Source organism: Atractosteus spatula, chromosome 5 (assembly GCF_055471065.1).
Source record: "Atractosteus spatula isolate fAtrSpa1 chromosome 5, fAtrSpa1.hap1, whole genome shotgun sequence".
Classification (NCBI taxonomy): Eukaryota; Metazoa; Chordata; class Actinopteri; order Semionotiformes; family Lepisosteidae; genus Atractosteus; species Atractosteus spatula.
This window is the reverse complement of record NC_142710.1, coordinates 12,118,590-12,137,038: the sequence shown is the minus strand read 5'-3', so window position 1 is coordinate 12,137,038 and position 18,449 is coordinate 12,118,590. Positions and strand designations below refer to the sequence as shown.

Genomic DNA, 18,449 nt, shown 5'->3' with positions numbered 1-18,449 from the left:
CCCATCTAATTAGGTATCATCTGCAGAACTGACTAGTTCACCAGCTCACTAGTTTGCAGTGGACTCAAGTTGCTGGTGTGTAGGGTCTGAACAGTGGGAATGTTTCCTGCTGTTCTCAGACAGGGAGTCCTGCGTTGGGTAGATACTGGGGGCTCTGCTCTGCGGAATCGGGGGTGACGACGGGGGAATAATCTCAGCTGGACGTGCTGTGGCTGAGACTGGCTGCCCTGGAGCCTCTCAGTGCTGATGTCTGACCAGGCCTGTACTTTCTGCAATGATAATCGTGATATATTTTACATGGTGAATGTGAAATCATGTTTTAGTGTAAATCGCCTGTTAATTGTAGATATAGCCCTGTGTGAATTTACGCACATAGTTTTAAAATCTAGTTTTTTTGTTGTTTTAATACAGTTTGTGAATATAATGTTAATGTAAATTTGTTGCAGGTGAAATGCAAGTTATATTGTAGTTGAACGGGGTTAAATAAACATGTACTGTGCTCACAGGACTGGAGAGGGTCCGCGTCTGCGTCCCCAGAGGAAAAACAAACAGACAGAGAGCGCGCATATCACGGCAACAGGGCAACAGGAGATCGGCCCGCGGGGGCCGGGGGGCGTGAGGCTGGGAATCTAAGGGACAGCCGGAGGAAAGGGGGAGAGATTACCGGGAACAGAGAGGAACGGGAGGGGCGATACCGGATTGGGGTTGGGAGAACGTGTGGAGGGGCTGAAACACCGTGCAAGGCATACACGTTCGCTCTGCAACGAGAAGAAACCGGGGATCTGCGGGTCGCAGCGGAGAGGGCAGCGAGCTTCCCGATCGTCAGAGGTTGTGAGTAAACCCGCCGACTCGCAGCTGGCAGCGCTGGACACGGGAGGCATATTATTTTCCCTGGACCGCTTGATTTGTGTGAGTAGGGACTGAAATCTGTTTTACCGTATTAATAATAATAATAAACTTTATTTTATATATCGCCTTTAAAGGTGGCTTCTCAAAGTGCTTATAGAATGTATTATCACGGATGAGCCTGTTTTTTTTGACTGACTTTTTTTTGGGGTGGGGTGGGGGGTCTCTAATGGTTATTTATATATGTTGTTGGGTTTGGGAACTTGCACAGTGTAACGTGGTCCATACGTGTTTTTGAAGTTTGTATTACAGAAAGTAAGGAGGTTGTTTGTTGATTTGTAATATACCGCACAGTAAAGGGTAAAACTGGGCGCACACACCTGAAGTCGGGTGGAGTCATCTTGTGATCAGTGGTAGAATTACGGTTGAAATTCCTGAGAAGCCTGATATGGTTACAGATTGATTCATAGGCTGTTGCAGGTGGAGGCACTGCCAAATTAAAGTTTCATTTTTTTGTGCAATTGACTGAAGTGGACCACAGCATCTGCCACATTAAGAACCATGTATTGTGCCATATATTATATACTATTATATTATGTACTGTCTGAATTTAATTTTTTACCTCTGGTTATGGTTACATGAATATTCTGCAACACTGTAATTCATTGATCGCCCCAATGAAGCGCTTTTGATCTGACAGGTGGAGAGAGAGTGCCCCCTACTGGTGCTTTCCAGGTCCAGCTTTAACATTCAGAGTCCTGATGTGACCTGGCTAAGGAGAAAAGCAGCTCAATGAATCATTTTTAATTAAATCTCAAACGATAAAGTTTAAAAAATAAAATGGGAAAAATAATGTTGATTATCCAAACCTGTACGTTTCCACTTCTATGTGAGACCCACTGGAAGCATCGTTTTCAGATTAAAAACAATTTAAATGGAAAGACTGTCTGATTAATGATTAAAGACATGTCTCTGTGCGCTCCCCTGCCTGTCTGTCTGCCCTCTGCAGCGACAGGGGGCGCTGTGCAAGAGGCTGGGGGCCGGTCAAACTGTCACGGGAGCTCTGTGTTCTTGGAATTTTGGTGGGCTTTCCTCTCTCCTCAGTACAGGAGAACAGTCCTGTTACAATAGGAGCTACAGTCCAGTACAGTAGACCAGTCCCATTACAATAGGAGCTACAGTCCAGTACAGTAGAACAGTCTGTTACAATAGGAGCTACAGTCCCAGTACAGGAGAACAGTCTGTTACAATAGGAGTTACAGTCCAGTACAGTAGAACAGTCTGTTACAATAGGAGCTACAGTCCAGTACAGTAGACCAGTCCAGTTACAATAGGAGCTACAGTCCAGTACAGGAGAACAGTCCCGTTACAATAGGAGCTACAGTCTAGTACAGGAGAACAGTCCGTTACAATAGGAGCTACAGTCCCAGTACAGGAGAACAGTCCTGTTACAATAGGAGCTACAGTCCCAGTACAGTAGAACAGTCCGTTACAATAGGAGCTACAGTCCAGTACAGTAGAACAGTCCCGTTACAATAGGAGCTACAGTCCAGTACAGGAGAACAGTCCTGTTACAATAGGAGCTACAGTCCAGTACAGGAGAACAGTCTGTTACAATAGGGGCAACAGTCCAGTACAGTAGAACAGTCTGTTACAATAGGAGCTACAGTCCAGTACAGTAGAACAGTCTGTTACAATAGGAGCTACAGTCCAGTACAGGAGAACAGTCCTGTTACAATAGGAGCTACAGTCCAGTACAGTAGAACAGTCTGTTACAATAGGAGCTACAGTCCAGTACAGGAGAACAGTCTGTTACAATAGGAGCTACAGTCCAGTACAGGAGAACAGTCTGTTACAATAGGGGCAACAGTCCAGTACAGTAGAACAGTCTGTTACAATAGGAGCTACAGTCCAGTACAGGAGAACAGTCTGTTACAATAGGAGCTACAGTCCCAGTACAGGAGAACAGTCTGTTACAATAGGGGCAACAGTCCAGTACAGTAGAACAGTCTGTTACAATAGGAGCTACAGTCCCAATACAGGAGAACAGTCCCATTACAATAGGAGCTACAGTCCAGTACAGGAGAACAGTCTGTTACAGTAGGAGGATTTTCCTGAACACCCGCCACGCCTTTGAGCGTACTGCATTTGCCCGTGTTATTTCGCAGACACGCGTGTTCCTCTGACCCGGGCAGCTATAAACAGGCGAAGCTCCCTGACCCGTCAAGGCGGTTGAAGGAGAAGGATGGAAAGCAAAGGCCGATATCTCCTGCTCGCTGAAGACAAACGGAAGATCACCCCTCAAAGGGAACAAAGCTTCTTCGGAACCAATACCAGTAGAAGGGGCTTGAGGTTTACGGGGCCTGGAAGCAGGTGTTATGCGGTCTTTTCCGTCCCCACCGGACGGAACTGCACGGCACACCGCCCACAGACACACAGACAACACGGCCAACCCGTGAAGTTGTCACGAATAGTCCGAGGACGACTCCCGGGTTCGCCCCGCGTGGTCCGCGCAGAGCGACGCCTCGGCGGACCCGTTACCGTATACGAACCGCGTTTTATTCCGTTTATATGTGTAGTTTTCTCCTCAGGCGACTTCTGGAAACCGCTGCAGAAGATAGCGAGTCGTGACGGGAGGCACCTGCTGTGGAGAAGCGCTGACGGAGTGTTATTCCACTCAAGAGGGGGTTGAAATGACTCGGGAAGTCCGTTTTCCTGGTCCAGATAGTTCTGGAAACAATGTGGGACTAGAGTCACAATATATCCCTCCCCCCCCCCCGGACCTTGTCTTTATTCCAGGTGAGTTCATTGCAGGCGCAGGTTACAGCTCAACACCGACACTGGTCTGTAAAGAATGAGGGACGCTGGCAGTCAGTGTGACGACGATAAGCATTTATTTTTAAGGAGGGCGCCCCCTTGAACAGATGAGAATCGAGGAGTAAAACGTCAAAGCTACCCAACAGTATTGTAGGTAAAATTTATGAGACAACATTTCACCGCGGAACGGAGCTGAGGTGAATTTTCAAGAACAAGATTTTTTAATCCAGTTTCATCCAACAACTTGATTCTGTTCTCCTCACTCCGTTTCGGTCTCCGGTTTGGTTGATACACCCTTGAACATTTTTGAAAGTACAAAATTGTAACGATACAATAAAAACACAACCCCCCCAAAGAAAAATTGAGATGTCAATTAAATTTGGCATATTTGTTTTAAAATGAAAAGCATTAAAAGAGGAGTATTCACTTCTGGGAGGAAGTGCAGAGCTGCAGCTCACTGTCTATCCACTGGGGAGGCGGTAGAGGTCTGGGGCTCATTCCCCATTAGTAACGGCACAAGACTGGTGTCAGCGTCGCAATTCACGCCTGCAATTCCACCGCCGGGCCTGCAAACAACGAGGGGCGCTCTAGCTCAACTCTAGGACAATTTAAAGACTTCCGATTCCCCATGTACAAGAATCGGGGGCAAAAGGTTATCTACCACGTAGTATGTACATCTGACACAGAGGTTACACAATACAATGACTCGCCCCAACTCGGTGGTGAAGTTCATTTTAAAGCACAAGATTTCTTAATCCAGTATCATCCAAAACAGCCTTAAAATGTCTCTGCACTCACTGGTCATACAGTCCATTTCTGTCTCCGCGACTTCATTAACAAGCCTTGAACGGGTTTTTTTTTTTATTTACAAAATTCTAAAAACAGCAACCCCTTCTCTCCTCCCCCACGGAAGCCAAAAAGATGTGCAATTTCTAAAAATAGGCGTTTAATTTAAACAATTAAAAACGTGACAAGTGCAGAATTCACTTCCTGAAGGAAGCCGGGATCTGCAGCTCCTCTTCTCCCCACTGGGGGAGCGCGGCAGAGGCCTGGGGCTGAAGAGGAGCAGCGCTGCTCCCAGGACAGGCGGGACCGACGCACTCGTAGCCGATGACTTTGCCGCTGTATCTAATGGGACCGTTCAGGCTGCCATACTTGAAGCGCCCAGCAGAGGGCAGCGCCCAGCTCTCCAGAGACCCGGCGGCCACATTCACACGGGAGGGATAACAGGGCTGAGTGGGGTAGAAGGGTGGTGGATTCTTCTTGAAATACCCCTGGTTCCCAAACTGGCTTGTGGAGTAAAAGCCCCGAAACTGAAAAAGATAAAGAACTGTTAATACAGACACACTGACTGACTGGACACTCCAGTACATTAACACTGCACTGAGAGAGAGGGGTTAATACAGACACACTGACTGACTGGACACTCCAGTACATTAACACTGCACTGAGAGAGAGGGGTTAATACAGACAGACTGACTGGACACTCCAGTACATTAACACTGCACTTAGAGAGAGGGGTTAATACAGACACACTGACTGGACACTCCAGTACATTAACACTGCACTGAGAGAGAGGGGTTAATACAGACACACTGACTGGACACTCCAGTACATTAACACTGCACTGAGAGAGAGGGGTTCATACAGACACACTGACTGACTGACTGGAGACTCCAGTACATTAACACTGCACTGAGAGAGAGGGGTTCATACAGACACACTGGACACTACAGGAGAGACTCTCTTATCCAGACACACAACTCACACAGGCAGAATTATCAAGAGAAAAAGAGCTAGGGCTTACCTGCGGTGGAAGATTTGGGTACGCAGAGCTGGGGCCTTCCAAGATATTAGGTGAAACATTGCTGTACAGAGAGCTGGGGATTTCCGAGGTGACAAGTGGAATATTGGGGTAGGGACAGTTGGGGTTTACCGAGAACTGCGGTGAAATATTGGGGTACACCAAACTGGAGCTTTTTGAGGTCTGAGGTGAAACATTGGGGTACACAGCGGTGGGGCTTTCTGAGGTCTGAGGTGAAACACTGGCGTGCACAGAGGTGGGGCTTTCCAATGTCTGAGCTTGAAAGTTGGGGTAGACAGAGCCCAAGTCTTCGAAGGACTGAGTTTGAATACTGGGGTACGGAGAGCTTTCTGAGGCCTCAGCTTGAGCATTGGGGTACGCAGAGCTTTCCGATGTCTGAGCCTGAATATTGGTGTAAGCAGAGCTAGTGCTTACCAAGGCAAGAGGTGGAATATTGGGGTACGCAGAGCTGGAGCTCTCCAAGAGGAGAGGTGGAATAATGGGGTACCCAGAGCTGGGAACCTGCTCCTCTCCCTCGGTTAGAGTCTTCTGCTGCCTCTTTTGTTTCATCCTGCGGTTCTGAAACCAGGTCTTGACCTGCAAACAGACAGGGGATGGTGAGAGGGTGCTCTGTACCAGTCTGTCCCACACACACACACACAGGGTGCTCTGTACCAGTCTGTCCCACACACACACACACAGGGTGCTCTGTACCAGTCTGTCCCACACACACACACACACAGGGTGCTCTGTACCAGTCTGTCCACACACACACACACACACACACACACAGGGTGCTCTGTACCAGTCTGTCCCACACACACACACACAGACAGACAGGGTGCTCTGTACCAGTCTGTCCCACACACACACACAGACAGACAGACAGACAGACAGACAGACAGACAGACAGACAGGGTGCTCTGTACCAGTCTGTCCCACACACACACACACACACACACACACACACACACACACACAGACAGACAGGGTGCTCTGTACCAGTCTGTCCCACACACACACACACAGGGTGCTCTGTACCAGTCTGTCCCCCACACACACACACAGGGTGCTCTGTACCAGTCTGTCCCCCACACACACACAGGGTGCTCTGTACCAGTCTGTCCCCCACACACACACACAGGGTGCTCTGTACCAGTCTGTACCCCACACACACACACACAGGGTGCTCTGTACCAGTCTGTCCCCCACACACACACACACAGGGTGCTCTGTACCAGTCTGTCCCACACACACAGACAGGGTGCTCTGTACTGGGGATGGAGTGACTCCGTTACCTGTTTGTAAGACAGTCCAATCTTGTCAGCCAGGCTCTTCATCTCTGCAGGAGTGAGGTACATCTTGATCATGTAGCGCTCGCACAGCGCGGTCATCTGCGTCTCAGAGAAAGCCGTGCGGAGCTTGCGGGCACGTTTCCCAGCTGCCGGGGCCGCACCTGGCTCCATGTCCAGCAGAGCCCCCTGCTGCTGCCCCAGCTCTTCTGCACCTTCGGCCCAGCTGCAGGGAGCAGGCACGGGCTCAGCGCAGGCAGTCTCAGCCGGGCTGCAGGGCGCAGGAGGGGGCCTCAGGGCGTAGCTCTCGTCGGCGCTGGGCGAGCTCCAGGAGTCTGGAACACAGAGAGTGGAGGAGAGCGTCACGGTCAGCGTCCACATGGAGCCTGCAGGGACCCTCTCCCCTGTCTCAGGGGGGCCCTGGACCAACTAGTCCTGGGGTCTCCAGCCCCATTCCTGGGGAGACCCATAATAAACAGCTGGAACAGGGCTGCTCAGGACACGAGTTGGAGACCCCAGGACACATAAAAGCAATGTAAATAGACACACAATTGTTTAAAGCGACGGATTCATTCCAACTGGAGACAGAAGATCCACCGAAACGTGTTACATCCCCTCCCGTTTACCGGCCCTCTCTGTTCCCACCGAGTTCTCCCTGCGGCCACGGGGGGGCGCCAGACTCCACACTGTCCGCACCAAAGAGTGGCGGCGTAACGGAAAGAGAGGGAAAAAGAGGAAAAGAGAGAGAGAGATGGACGCATCGCCACCTGATCCCTCCGAGGACGGCGTGAGGCACCGCGGCGTGGAAAACGCACGCACCCCGTGTCCAGCAGGAGGACAGGCGCTGCAGGTGGGTGAATCCACGAACTGACCCACATAGCGGGGGCACAGTACTACATCCTCTCGCTCCGCTGTGGAAATGCGGGATCGCTTCCCGATAGAAAGCGACAACGGCGACCTGCAGTCTAGAGGCCGCAGCGCCTCTCTCCGAAACACGCAGCGCTTTCCACACGCACGGCCACATCGTGCGGCTTTTACGCGAAAGTCCGGCGCTTTCAAATACAAAACCAACTCGGGTAAGAAAGACACGCAGCCGGCGAAGGCGAACAAGTCAGAAAAACGCGTCTCCCTGCTTTTCCACGCCGCCGGCAGCGCGGATAAACAACCGTGTCTCCGGGAACCGCCGGAGTCCCAGACTCGGAAAACACGCGTGTACAGAAACACTCAGATGCGACTAAAAAGTGACAATAGGGGATATTAGAGAGAAGGGGCTCGCCGGGGACTCACCGGGGGTGCTGGGCTCCGTCTCGCTGGAGGAGTCGCCCGGGGATCCAGCCAGCGGGACCCCGGGAACACGGGTCGCGTCCTGAGGCAGGGCATTCTGGGGTGCCGTCGGCGGGACGTCTAGGAAGAGGCCGTCCGAGCCGGAGGGGGTGAAGCCGGAGCCGCTCCAGCCCAAGGACGGGTGATTCTGGACGGGCGGCGGCGGGTAGGTCATGCCGTAAGCGTAGGTGTGATAGGCGGAGCTGTAGTTCGGAAGCGAATTCCATTCCTCCATTTCTCTCGGTTTAGATGCGTTACAAAATACGTTGTTTTTTTTTAATTTAAAGAAAAATGCGTTCTTTCCACCCCACCACTCCCACTCCTAAGAAAGAACTGATGCCAAATCCGTCGTCTTGAACCGCCTCTCCCCGCCGGTCTTCCCAGAAAGCAGGGACGGGCGGCGAGCGTCCGCGGTTTCCAACTGCCGGGGCCCTGCAGGCGCGAAGTGTCAGTTCGTCCTCGCCGCTCGACTGCGGGCTCGTTCCGACGGCACTGCGGTGTCCGGCGGCGCCGCGGGTGTTTAAGGGCCGCGGCGGCGTGCGGGGCCTGCGGGGGCGTGTGCGTGCGCGGTACCCGTCGCAGCCAATCCGCGAGTGGGGCGAGGCCTCCCGCCATTTGCATCAGTTTGGACTTGACCGAGGCCGAGAGACGGCCCCACCTCCACACCGCTCCCACTCCCACGCCCACTTCTGAGCGGCCGCGCTGCTGGCTGCTGTGGTCCCGTTTTATTCAGATTGAAATTCACTGTAATGGCTCTTGACAAGGGGGGTGGAGACCAGAAACTCATGTTTTCATGTTTTTGGGCACTATTCGGTTTGAACTTCTGGAAAGCGAGCGTGTTACCCGCTGCGGTCGTTAATAATATTCCTGTAGGTTAGTGAGGATTCTGCTGTTGTTGCATTAATTCCTATGCTTAAAACTGGAGTGTATTCTCACAAGCAAGAACTTTTTTTTTATTTGGATTTCTTCTGCTTTTTTAGATCTTCAGATTGAAAAGTGTCCAAAAAAATGAGATTCCAGTAACTCCCCCCTCCCCCTTCGCAGAGAGCCGTCCTGGTGAATTTTAATCTGAAAGAGATTTTTGTAAAGGCAGGCCTCGTGGTCTCAGCTGTGAGTGCTGTGCCTTGTTCAGGTACAACAATCGCACCGATTAGTTCCTGAAAATGTCTGCTCACAGGTGAAAATTCACACCGACACTAAATCCCCATTAAAATCCATGTAGAAGACTGAATCGTTCCAACTGCTCACGACCGGACGTGAACCAGCCAAGTTCAGGTACTCTTCTGGTAATGTGAGCAGTTTGGCACCACCAGTTGTTAAGAGTGTGTTACAGCAAGTCGAAAGCACCACTGTGTCTCCTTTCTGCCAGCTGCTCTGTTCAAGTGGGTGACAAAACAGGAGTGTGGAGCGATCCCTAGTACACGTGAACAAGAAATATGATGTGAACTAACCAAAAGTTCACAAAACTACCAAACAAAAATGGTTGATTATGTTTGTGAATAAATCCTGCGTAGTTGAAGGTGGAATAATGCCGAATACAACTGTAAAAGACAGAGCACCAAGCTCTCTGTCAATACTGTGTGTTCGTGGAGGACAATCAAAATATGATAAGACCATGAGGCTCTTATTCAGTCATTTCCCAGCTTCTCCCCGTTTCTCCTGGCTCTCTGACGGCAGGAACAAGTGTTCCTGGTTCTCCTGTGTCCAGACTCCTCTCTCACACCAGGGCCCGCTAACCTGCCAGCGAGTCTCTGCACAGATCTGAAGGGCAGTGTGCTAAGGCTTGCCGGTCCCGGGTTTCACTGTGTGTTTGAAGAGAGGAGCTGACTGGAGCACAAAGGGGTGAGAGCAGCGCTTGTGAGCCACAGACTCAGAGCTGTTAGTGTCGTGTTTGGCTGTACTGTACCCACCGTACTGTACTGATCACACACAGCTGGGCCAGCTCTCCTTCCCCCTTTCTCACATTCTCCCTCCCAGCCTCCCACACACACACACACACACTCTCTCTCACACCAGGGCCAATTGTCCCAGCAGCCAGTCAACCCACCAGCATGTCTTTGGACTGTGGGAGGACACTGGAAGAACATACAAACTCCACACAGACAGCACCCCAGGAATTGTACCCAGGACCCCAGAGCTGGGAGGCAGCAGTGCTCACCACTGCTTATAATGCACCAAAATGAGTACACTAGAATGTTATGTAGAATAAGATATCAGCATAATAGATCCGAATTCTAATATCTGAGTGGGAAGCTGTGTTGGCCAGGAGGGAAAGTGGAGATGGGAAAGACGTTTGGAGAGGGTGTGGAGACTCCTTTATTTTTTTAAATTGTATGATGTTAGCGTGCCCAGAGGGGTTGGGCAGCCAGTGGACCTTGGACCCCTAGAGGTTTTTTCTCCTTTGGTTCCTCTCCTACGTTGTCTTCTGGTCTTTTCTGCTCTGTATCCACAGCAAGTGCCTTGGGGAAACCTTGTTGTTGTGTGGCGCTATATAAGAATAAATTGAATTGAATTGACTCCTTCAGGGGTCTGAAGAAGGCCCAGCGGACCGCACACAGTCCTCTCCTTTCTCCTCTCCCCTTACTCCTTTCTCCCTTTTCCTCTCCCCTCTCCTTTATCCTCACTCCTTTCCCCTCTCTTTTCCTTTCTCCTCTCCCCTCACTCCTTTCTCCTCTCCCCTCTTTTCCTTTCTCCTCTCCCCTCTCTTTTCCTTTCTGCTCTCACTCCTTCCCCCCCTCTTTCCTCTCCCCTCACTCCTTCCCCCCCTCTTTCCTCTCTCCTTTCTCCTCTCCCCTCTCTTTTCCTTTCTGCTCACACTCCTTTCTCCCCTCTTTCCTCTCCCCTCACTCCTTTCTCCTCTCCCCTCTCTCCTTTCTCCTCTCCCCTCTCTTTTCCTTTCTCCTCTCCCCTCACTCCTTTCTCTCCTCTTTCCTCTCCCCTCTCTCTTTTCCTCACTCCTTTCTCCTCTCCCCTCTCTCCTCACTCCTTTCTCCCATCTCTCCTTTCTCCCCTCTCTCCTCTCTCCCCTCACTCCTCTCTCCTCTCTCTCCTTTCTCCCCTCTTTCCTCTCCCCTCACTCCTTTCTGCCCTCTCCCCTCACTCCTTTCTCCCCTTCTCCTCTCCCTTCCCCGGCGCAGGAGCAGTCTTCTTATGGCCTATTGTGATTAAGACAACACGGGCCCGGTCCGCAGCAGGCGTGAGGCGTGAGGGGTTCCCACAGTCAGAAATGACAGGACTGGGATATGGCCGTTCAACAGCCGCGGCGCTCGGGGTCCATTTCAAGCCACTAATTTGCTCAAATGACCTTATTGCGGTAACGAGCTGTGATCGACTCGAGCCTCCGGACTCCCCGGCGTCGCAACAAACCGCTCACGATCTGTTCTCACCTACAACACTGTCCGCGCCGCTGGCTGAGCCCCCCCTCTCCCCCCAGGCGCACTGCGAGTTTAACACCTTTCTCGGACCCGACTCAGGGGCCGGCGGACACAAAAGCACGGCCGGGGAACAATGCGCGGGCGATCACGGCCGCGAGTTTGAAACACCACCGCCGGAGGGCGGCCGAGAAAGAGCGAAACGGCGGGTTTTGTTCTTCGAGTCGGGTTTGAATTCCTGAATTCCGGGGTGGCGGTTTTTTTTTTTTGAAAATACTGGAAGAAAGGAGGAGGGGGGCGCGAGGTCATTAGCATGTAGAGAGCGGCCGGAGAGCACCTGCCCCCCCCCCCGCGCGCGGGTCTCCCCTCGCTGATGACGTGTGAGCACGCCGGCGGCTCGTGGGCCGGCGCAGAGACGAGAACAGCGCCCGCACCCGCACCTCGAGCCCCAGGGCGCCTGGACCGTCCCGGAAATGTCCCCTCCTGTCCTCCTGTCCAGGACAACAGGGCAACGGCGAGCAGTGACACAGGCTAGCGGTATCGAAGTGCAGGGGGAGGGGGAAATGAACAAATTGGAACAATAACAGGCTCGTAGGTGAGCATTATGTGCTCAAACCCGAAAACCACAGACACCATTTCTTGAAAGTCCCCTCGTCTTCAAAATCACTACAGCTATTCTGAGGTAGAGTGACGAGGAAGGGCAGGTCTGTTCTGTGGAATGACTGGCCAGGAATTGTGAGATTATAGGGAAAAAACAGTCTATATCACAGTCGGATGAGCTAGTACAAGCTTATCTCTCAATATAATAATTCAAATTACTTAGTACTCCAAAATCAAGGATTTGTTATTGAGTACCTAGATACACTAAATGAATTTAATAATAAAATTCAAATGATATGTATACTACGTTTATATTCAAATTCATTTTAAGCATTACATTCATTTTAAAGATAAATACGATAGTAACTACACTGTGAGTAAAAGGAAACCACCGTGAAAATGAGCAGTGGAGTTGTTTTAACTGATTGAAGGCAGTTTGCCAGAAGTGACAGATGCAAGAGAAGGTGAAACAGAGCTGGATAAAGATTTATTCCTTGGAAACACAGTGACATGTTTGGGGCCTTGGGTGGCGGCTGTGGAACACCACAGATGAAACGCTGTTTCCTTTCTTCTCTTTTCAGCCTGGAATAAACCTTTACTTGTTCCTTTGCAGCCTGCGCATGCTGATGCAGCGATATCCACCTGGACTAGTAATAATAATAATAATAATAATAATAAATATACTGTGAGGTGACATGAGATAATAATTCTTGCCTCTATACAAGGGAAGACGGGAGCTCTAGCACATGGTGAAGTTTGGTTACTCATGGGCGCTGATGCCGCCCTCTCCGGGACAGAGCAGGGGGGAAGAGCGCTTGTTTCCTGACACCGCGCAGCAGAACGGTTCTCAGGGCTGTGGACTGTCCGCTGTCCTAAATGTGTTTACAGTCATCGCAGGGGCGAGCAAAGCAACCCCGGTCAGGCCGGCTGTCCAGACCGCTCGTGTGTCATCGGTAAAGGTCCTCCGGAGCCCCGGCTGCGCGCGGCACGCGGGAGGGTTCACGCTCTGGAAGCGGACTGTCCACAGGTAGACAGCGGGAGACCCTGGAAGGCTGAACTCCGGTCTCCGGGCAGTGGGCGGAACAGGCTCCGAGCAAAAAGACGGGAGTGTGGCTTCAGAGCGCAGCCCCCTTCTGCTTGGGCGCACCGCGAAGCCCAGGCTGTCCAGCTGCGGACGGCCGGTGTCCGTGCGGCCCGTGCAGCGCGCGCTCTCACGGGGCCCGCCTTCCCGCCCCTGTGAGGCCCGTTCCCTTGGGAATCTCTGGGTTTGTTTCCGGATTCCTGCTCTGTTGCTCCACGGAAAATGGCTCTCGTTCCAACTTCAGGGCATCTGATAGAAACGCAGTTTCTGGTTTTAAGGTTTGAGTGTAAGAAATACTGAGCCGTGGGCTTTTAATTCCCCGGAGGGACTCTGTTTTTCTCCCTGCGTTTGGATATTCCTGGCCTGTTATTCCGTGGAGAAGACCTGTCCTTCCTTGCCATTCCCCTGTTTTTTTGTGTACATTTAGGGGATTTACCAGAAACGGAGTCTTTGGTTTAAGGGTTTGAGTCAGGTATTATAATCCTTCAGCTGTTTTTCTCTCTGTTCCAGGATAGCCTGTGGGCACTGCTTTTCCATTGTACTGCAGTGTATGAGCACTCCTGCTCTATTATACTGTCGTCTGTGGGCACTCCTGCACCATTGTAGCCTATGAGCATTCCCTCTCCATTGTAACCTATGAGCATTGCCTCTCCATTGTAACCTATGAGCATTCCTTCTCCATTGACTCTATTAGCATTCCTTCTCTATTGTACTCTATGAGCATTGCCTCTCCATTGTAACCTATGAGCACCCCATTTTGTCATTCATTTTAGTCTGACCCGACAGCTGGCAGGAGGGGAGACCGTCAAAAATAACTTGAACTTTCTCTCCCTTGGAAAAACACAGCCCTCCCCCCCGCCATCCAGGAGAGTCGGACGTACTGTAATTAGTCAAGGTGTTTCTCCAGACCCCGGACTGCACCCGGCACGTTTGGTGTTTTATGCTCTAAATGCTGACTGTCCGAGTTGGGGGGCTCCAGACCGCAGCGGGAAGTCTCCTCTAGGAGAGGTGTGTCAGAGCTGGGGGGCGCTGGGAGTGTTTATGATACTAAAAGCCAGACAGGCGTCTGGAGAGAGCTCGAAATGTTCTTCCTTCTGGTGCAGTGGGGACAGTGTGTCGCTGTCTTGCCCAGCACTCCTAGTGTTGTCTTCCGCAGGGCGTACAGGGCGTCTGAGGGCGGGTTCTCCTGCTCGTCACCGGCTCGTTATACAGTAATCAACTGGTGGCAGAGAACACGCAGCAGCATCGGTTGTTACTTTCACAGACACCCGAGGTCCATCGGGCTGTATCTGACCCTCTTCACCCGTCTCTTGAGCAATCCCGAGGTATTTAAAACGAGCGCTTCTTAATGCGCGCGACATTTACAACGGCTTCAGACTCCTGTGTCTCCTCTCCTCCCGGGAGAGCCGTACTCTGAATTCTCATCCGGCGGAGACGATTTCGGGCATTCTCCCCGAGAGTCTGCCCCCGGTATGCCTTCATCACGTGCTGTTCCCCACGGTTCCTCGGACAGTCTGTACTCTCTGGCCAGTCACGCCTGGCCGGTAGTGGGGCTGTCCCGAGCTCCCAGTTATGAAGAATGTGCGCGTCCTCTCCACGCAGGAGAGCTGGCGGTCTCCTGCGGTAGTCTAACAGCGTGCCTGTGCCTGCCTCAGTTGCTGGTGCTCACCTCCCTTTCCCATTTGGATCTTCCCCCTGCCTCTCCCAGGCCTCCTGTGTGCGCTGATATCCCGTATCCACCTGATAGCAACAGAGCGGGTGAAGGTCTTGCTCCCTCGGCTTTGCAGATGCCTTTCCGAGACGCCTTCTGCGCCGTAATTCCTGTGGAAACGAGGGAGTCGGGGCCGGGTTTCTCTCCCAGGTGCCCCCAGGCTCCGCTACACTGCCGCCTTTGTCCGTGAGCTGACCATTCCTTAAAAAAAAAAACCCCTCTGTTCTACCGGATATAAACAACAGGGCGCTGTGCTGTTTCTCCCACCGGTATTCTTGAGCTTTCTCTCCCCTGGAAAAACACAGAAAAAACAGAAGGAAGAAAAATCCTTCTGTGGATTTTTAATTATGGCGCGTTCTTCTGCGTGTGTGTTTTGTTCAGCATGCTATCAGTCCGGCCGTTCCCCGGTCCCTGCCTGCGCTGGAAGGGCTGTTGTCTGAAGTGAGATGTCTGCTGCTGCTCCTGTGGGCGTTCCTGTCCGTAGTGCAGAGGAGGCCAGGCTGCAGCCCTCGCCCAGTGACACCTCCCTTCTCCTTGGAGAGCGTGCACGTGGCAGGTCTTACCGCTGGTTGTCTGGCCTCCCGGAGAAAGCCAGACGAGCGTCGCTCCCTCCATCTGCGTGTATCCGGCCCGACTGGGATCGGTGAGGTCTGGAACACAGGCAGAAATGCGGGAAGTGAATTCCTGCGGAGGAGCCTCCGGCCTTCTCCAGAACGGGATTCTCCACCTGTGTGCACGATGGCCTCAGCTGTCTTTCCCACACTTCGGCTGGTTCTGGGGAACTCTGTTTTCCAGCTTTCTGGGTGTCGGAGCTGCAGAATCTTTTATCTGATCCCGACCCTGATTGTTCTGGGAATTTCATTTGGGAGCTGGAGAGGTAGGGTCTCCCGCTAACCACGGCTCCAGGCTTTTCTCTGTTTCATTTTCTATCCCGAGAATCTCCCGTGCTCCGCGGTTCCCTCCGGGAGAACAGGGAGGGATGTTGTTGGAGTTGTGGTGTTATCGAAGGACATCGTCTTCTCTGTGTTTCTCCTGCTGCTGGATATCGGTTCCCTCTGCGTCCCTCTGCTGTCTTCTGCTGAGTCCTGGTCTCGTTCCCCATGTGTGATACTGCAAGGCTCCCCGACAGGCAGCACAGAACTAGATTGTCCACAAGTTTCAAACATTAAGGGCCCCTTTGCTCTGCATCCAGAGTCAATGCCAGAGCTTGTGTTTTGATTTGGGCTGCGCGCTTCAGGTTGTTCATTTTCTGTGGCTCAGGATCTGCGCCTGTGTGCTGGAAGGTTGCTGGTTCGAATCCCGCGGCCGGCAGAGGAATCCTACCCCATTGGGCCCCTGAGCGAGGCCCTTCACCCCAGCTGCTCCAGGGGTGCTGTATAAATGGCTGACCCTGCGCTCTGACCCCCAGCTCCTCTCCCTGTCTGTGTGTCTCATGGAGAGCAAGCTGGGGTCTGGGAAAAGACGAATTCCTAATTCAAGAGATTGTATAGGGCCAATGAGGTGATCTCATATCTGATTGATGGTTCGTTTTTAATGACCTCTCTCGACGCTCTCGCCTGCCCGTCTATCCGCCCTCCGCTCCGCCAGGGGGCGCTGTGGCGGAGGCTGGGGCCCCGGCGCTCTGTGTTCCTCTCGGGGTTTCTCTGGTCTTTCCTGCCGGCCGGGCCATGTGCGTCCGCGCTGAGGCTCTCGCTCAGCCCGGCACGCGAGTCGCCCCCCGACGCTTGAATCCCAACCGCCGCCGCTCGGGCAGCCTCAGTCTCTCTCGGCCAGGCGGAGAGAGCGGTCAGACAGGGGAGTCCCGCCGCGCTTGGCCTGCAGCCGTCCACCCGTCTTACCGTACAGCCGCAGAGCGGGCTTACCGCCGTGACTTCGGGATACTTTTATTTCGTTTACTGTTGAGAAACCACCGCCTCCGGCAATGACCGAAGAGCTTGAACACATCCTCTCCCAGCTCACCCAGCCGGACAACGCCGTCATCCGACAGGTACAGCGCCGGCCCCCGCCCGGCTGTTCCTCCACACAACTTTAATTTAAGCTTTTTTTAAAAAAAAAAAGTCGGTGTGGAGGGCTGATATGTGTTTCTTTTAGTTATTTGTTCACTCGAATGGCCAGTGAATGGGTGTAAGTTCGAGAAGTTTGAAATCACCACCGACTGAAATGGAAAATCCTGTAGTTTAATACTTTATACGTGACGTGAAGAGTCGGTATTGTACCGCAGAAAGTGGTTTTACCCTGTAACAACGGTTTTCATTTGTTTGAATATTTAGTCCGAGGAACAGAGTTATCCGTCCAGTGATCTGAGTCATTCGTCTTGTCACTGTCTGACCAGTGATCTGTCTGTCCTGTCTCTGTCACTGTGTGTCACTGTCTTACCAGTGATCTGTCTGTCCTGTCTCTGTCACTGTGTGTCACTGTCTGACCAGTGATCTGTCTGTCCTTATTCTCTCACTGTGTGTCACTGTCTGACCAGTGATCTGCCTATCCTGTCACTGTGTGTCACTGTCTGACCAGTGATCTGTCTGTCCTTATTCTCTCACTGTGTGTCACTGTCTGACCAGTGATCTGCCTATCCTGTCACTGTGTGTCACTGTCTGACCAGTGATCTGTCTGTCCTTATTCTCTCACTGTGTGTCACTGTCTGACCAGTGATCTGCCTATCCTGTCACTGTCACTGTGTGTCACTGTCTGACCAGTGATCTGTCTGTCACTGTCACTGTGTGTCACTGTCTGACCAGTGATCTGTCTGTCACTGTCACTGTCTGACCAGTGATCTACCTGTCCTGTCACTGTGTGTCACTGTCTGACCAGTCATCTGCTTGTCCTGTCACTGACTGACCAGTGATCTACCTGTCCTGTCACTGTGTGTCACTGTCTGACCAGTGATCTGCCTACCCTGTCTCTGTCACTGTGTGTCACTGTCTGACCAGTGATCTGCCTACCCTGTCACTGTCACTGTGTGTCACTGTCTGACCAGTGATCTGTCTGTCACTGTCACTGTGTGTCACTGTCTGACCAATGATCTGCCTGTCCTGTCACTATCTGACCAGTGATCTGCCTATCCTGTCACTGTCACTGTGTGTCACTGTCTGACCAGTGATCTGTCTGTCACTGTCACTGTCTGACCAGTGATCTACCTGTCCTGTCACTGTGTGTCACTGTCTGACCAGTCATCTGCTTGTCCTGTCACTGACTGACCACTGATCTGCCTGAATCTTTTTAGACTCTCTGAAGGGAGAGCCCCACACTGACAGGCTGGAGGAACTGAGTCTCTTTAGTCTGAAAGGGGTGTCCCACACTGGCAGGTTAAAGGAACTGAGTCTCTTTAGTCTGATGGGAGTATCCCACACTGACAGTTGGAGGAACTGATTTTCTTTAGTCTGAAAGGAGTTTCCCACACTGACAGGGTGGAGGAACTGAGTCTCTTTAGTCTGAAGGGGGTCCCACACTGACAGGTTGGAGAAACTGAGTCTCTTTAGTCTGAAGGGAGTGTCCCACACTGACAGGTTGGAGGAACTGCGTCTCTTTAGTCAGAAGTGTGGAGTGTGGAAGCAGCTGCCCAGTGATGTTCTTGAAGCCGATACCCAGGTTTCTTTCAAGAAAC

The 18,449-nt window shown here is 52.0% G+C and overlaps 2 protein-coding genes across 2 annotated transcripts in view; one reads left to right on the top strand and one right to left on the bottom strand.

The window, feature by feature from the left end:
* Window positions 1-4,646: 4,646 nt before the first annotated feature.
* Window positions 4,647-8,317, bottom strand: nanog (nanog homeobox). Its single transcript, XM_088916702.1, has 4 exons — window positions 8,047-8,317; window positions 6,766-7,094; window positions 5,471-6,064; window positions 4,647-4,976 (listed from the first exon to the last, which is right to left on the bottom strand). Exons 1-4 carry the CDS (start codon window positions 8,315-8,317, stop codon window positions 4,647-4,649), a joined length of 1,524 nt encoding a protein of 507 aa, XP_088772828.1.
* An 8,163-nt stretch (window positions 8,318-16,480) lies between these two features.
* ipo4 (importin 4) overlaps window positions 16,481-18,449 on the top strand; it is a 28,930-nt gene continuing 26,961 nt past the window's right edge. The window contains exon 1 of the mRNA XM_088916688.1: window positions 16,481-16,832. Within this exon, the coding sequence (XP_088772814.1) occupies window positions 16,767-16,832 (66 nt within the window). The 5' untranslated portion in view covers window positions 16,481-16,766. The remainder of the gene's footprint in view (window positions 16,833-18,449) is intronic.

What these genes read in the sequence shown, in the direction of transcription:
- nanog (XM_088916702.1), bottom strand. Translation starts at nt 8,317, where the DNA reads ATGGAGGAATGGAATTCGCTTCCGAACTACAGCTCCGCCTATCACACC. An exon ending in TTGGACTGTCTTACAAACAG is followed by an intron (nt 6,065 to 6,765) that starts GTAACGGAGTCA and finishes GTCTGTTTGCAG; the next exon opens with GTCAAGACCTGGTTTCAGAA. An exon ending in ACCCAAATCTTCCACCGCAG is followed by an intron (nt 4,977 to 5,470) that starts GTAAGCCCTAGC and finishes TATCTTTTTCAG; the next exon opens with TTTCGGGGCTTTTACTCCAC.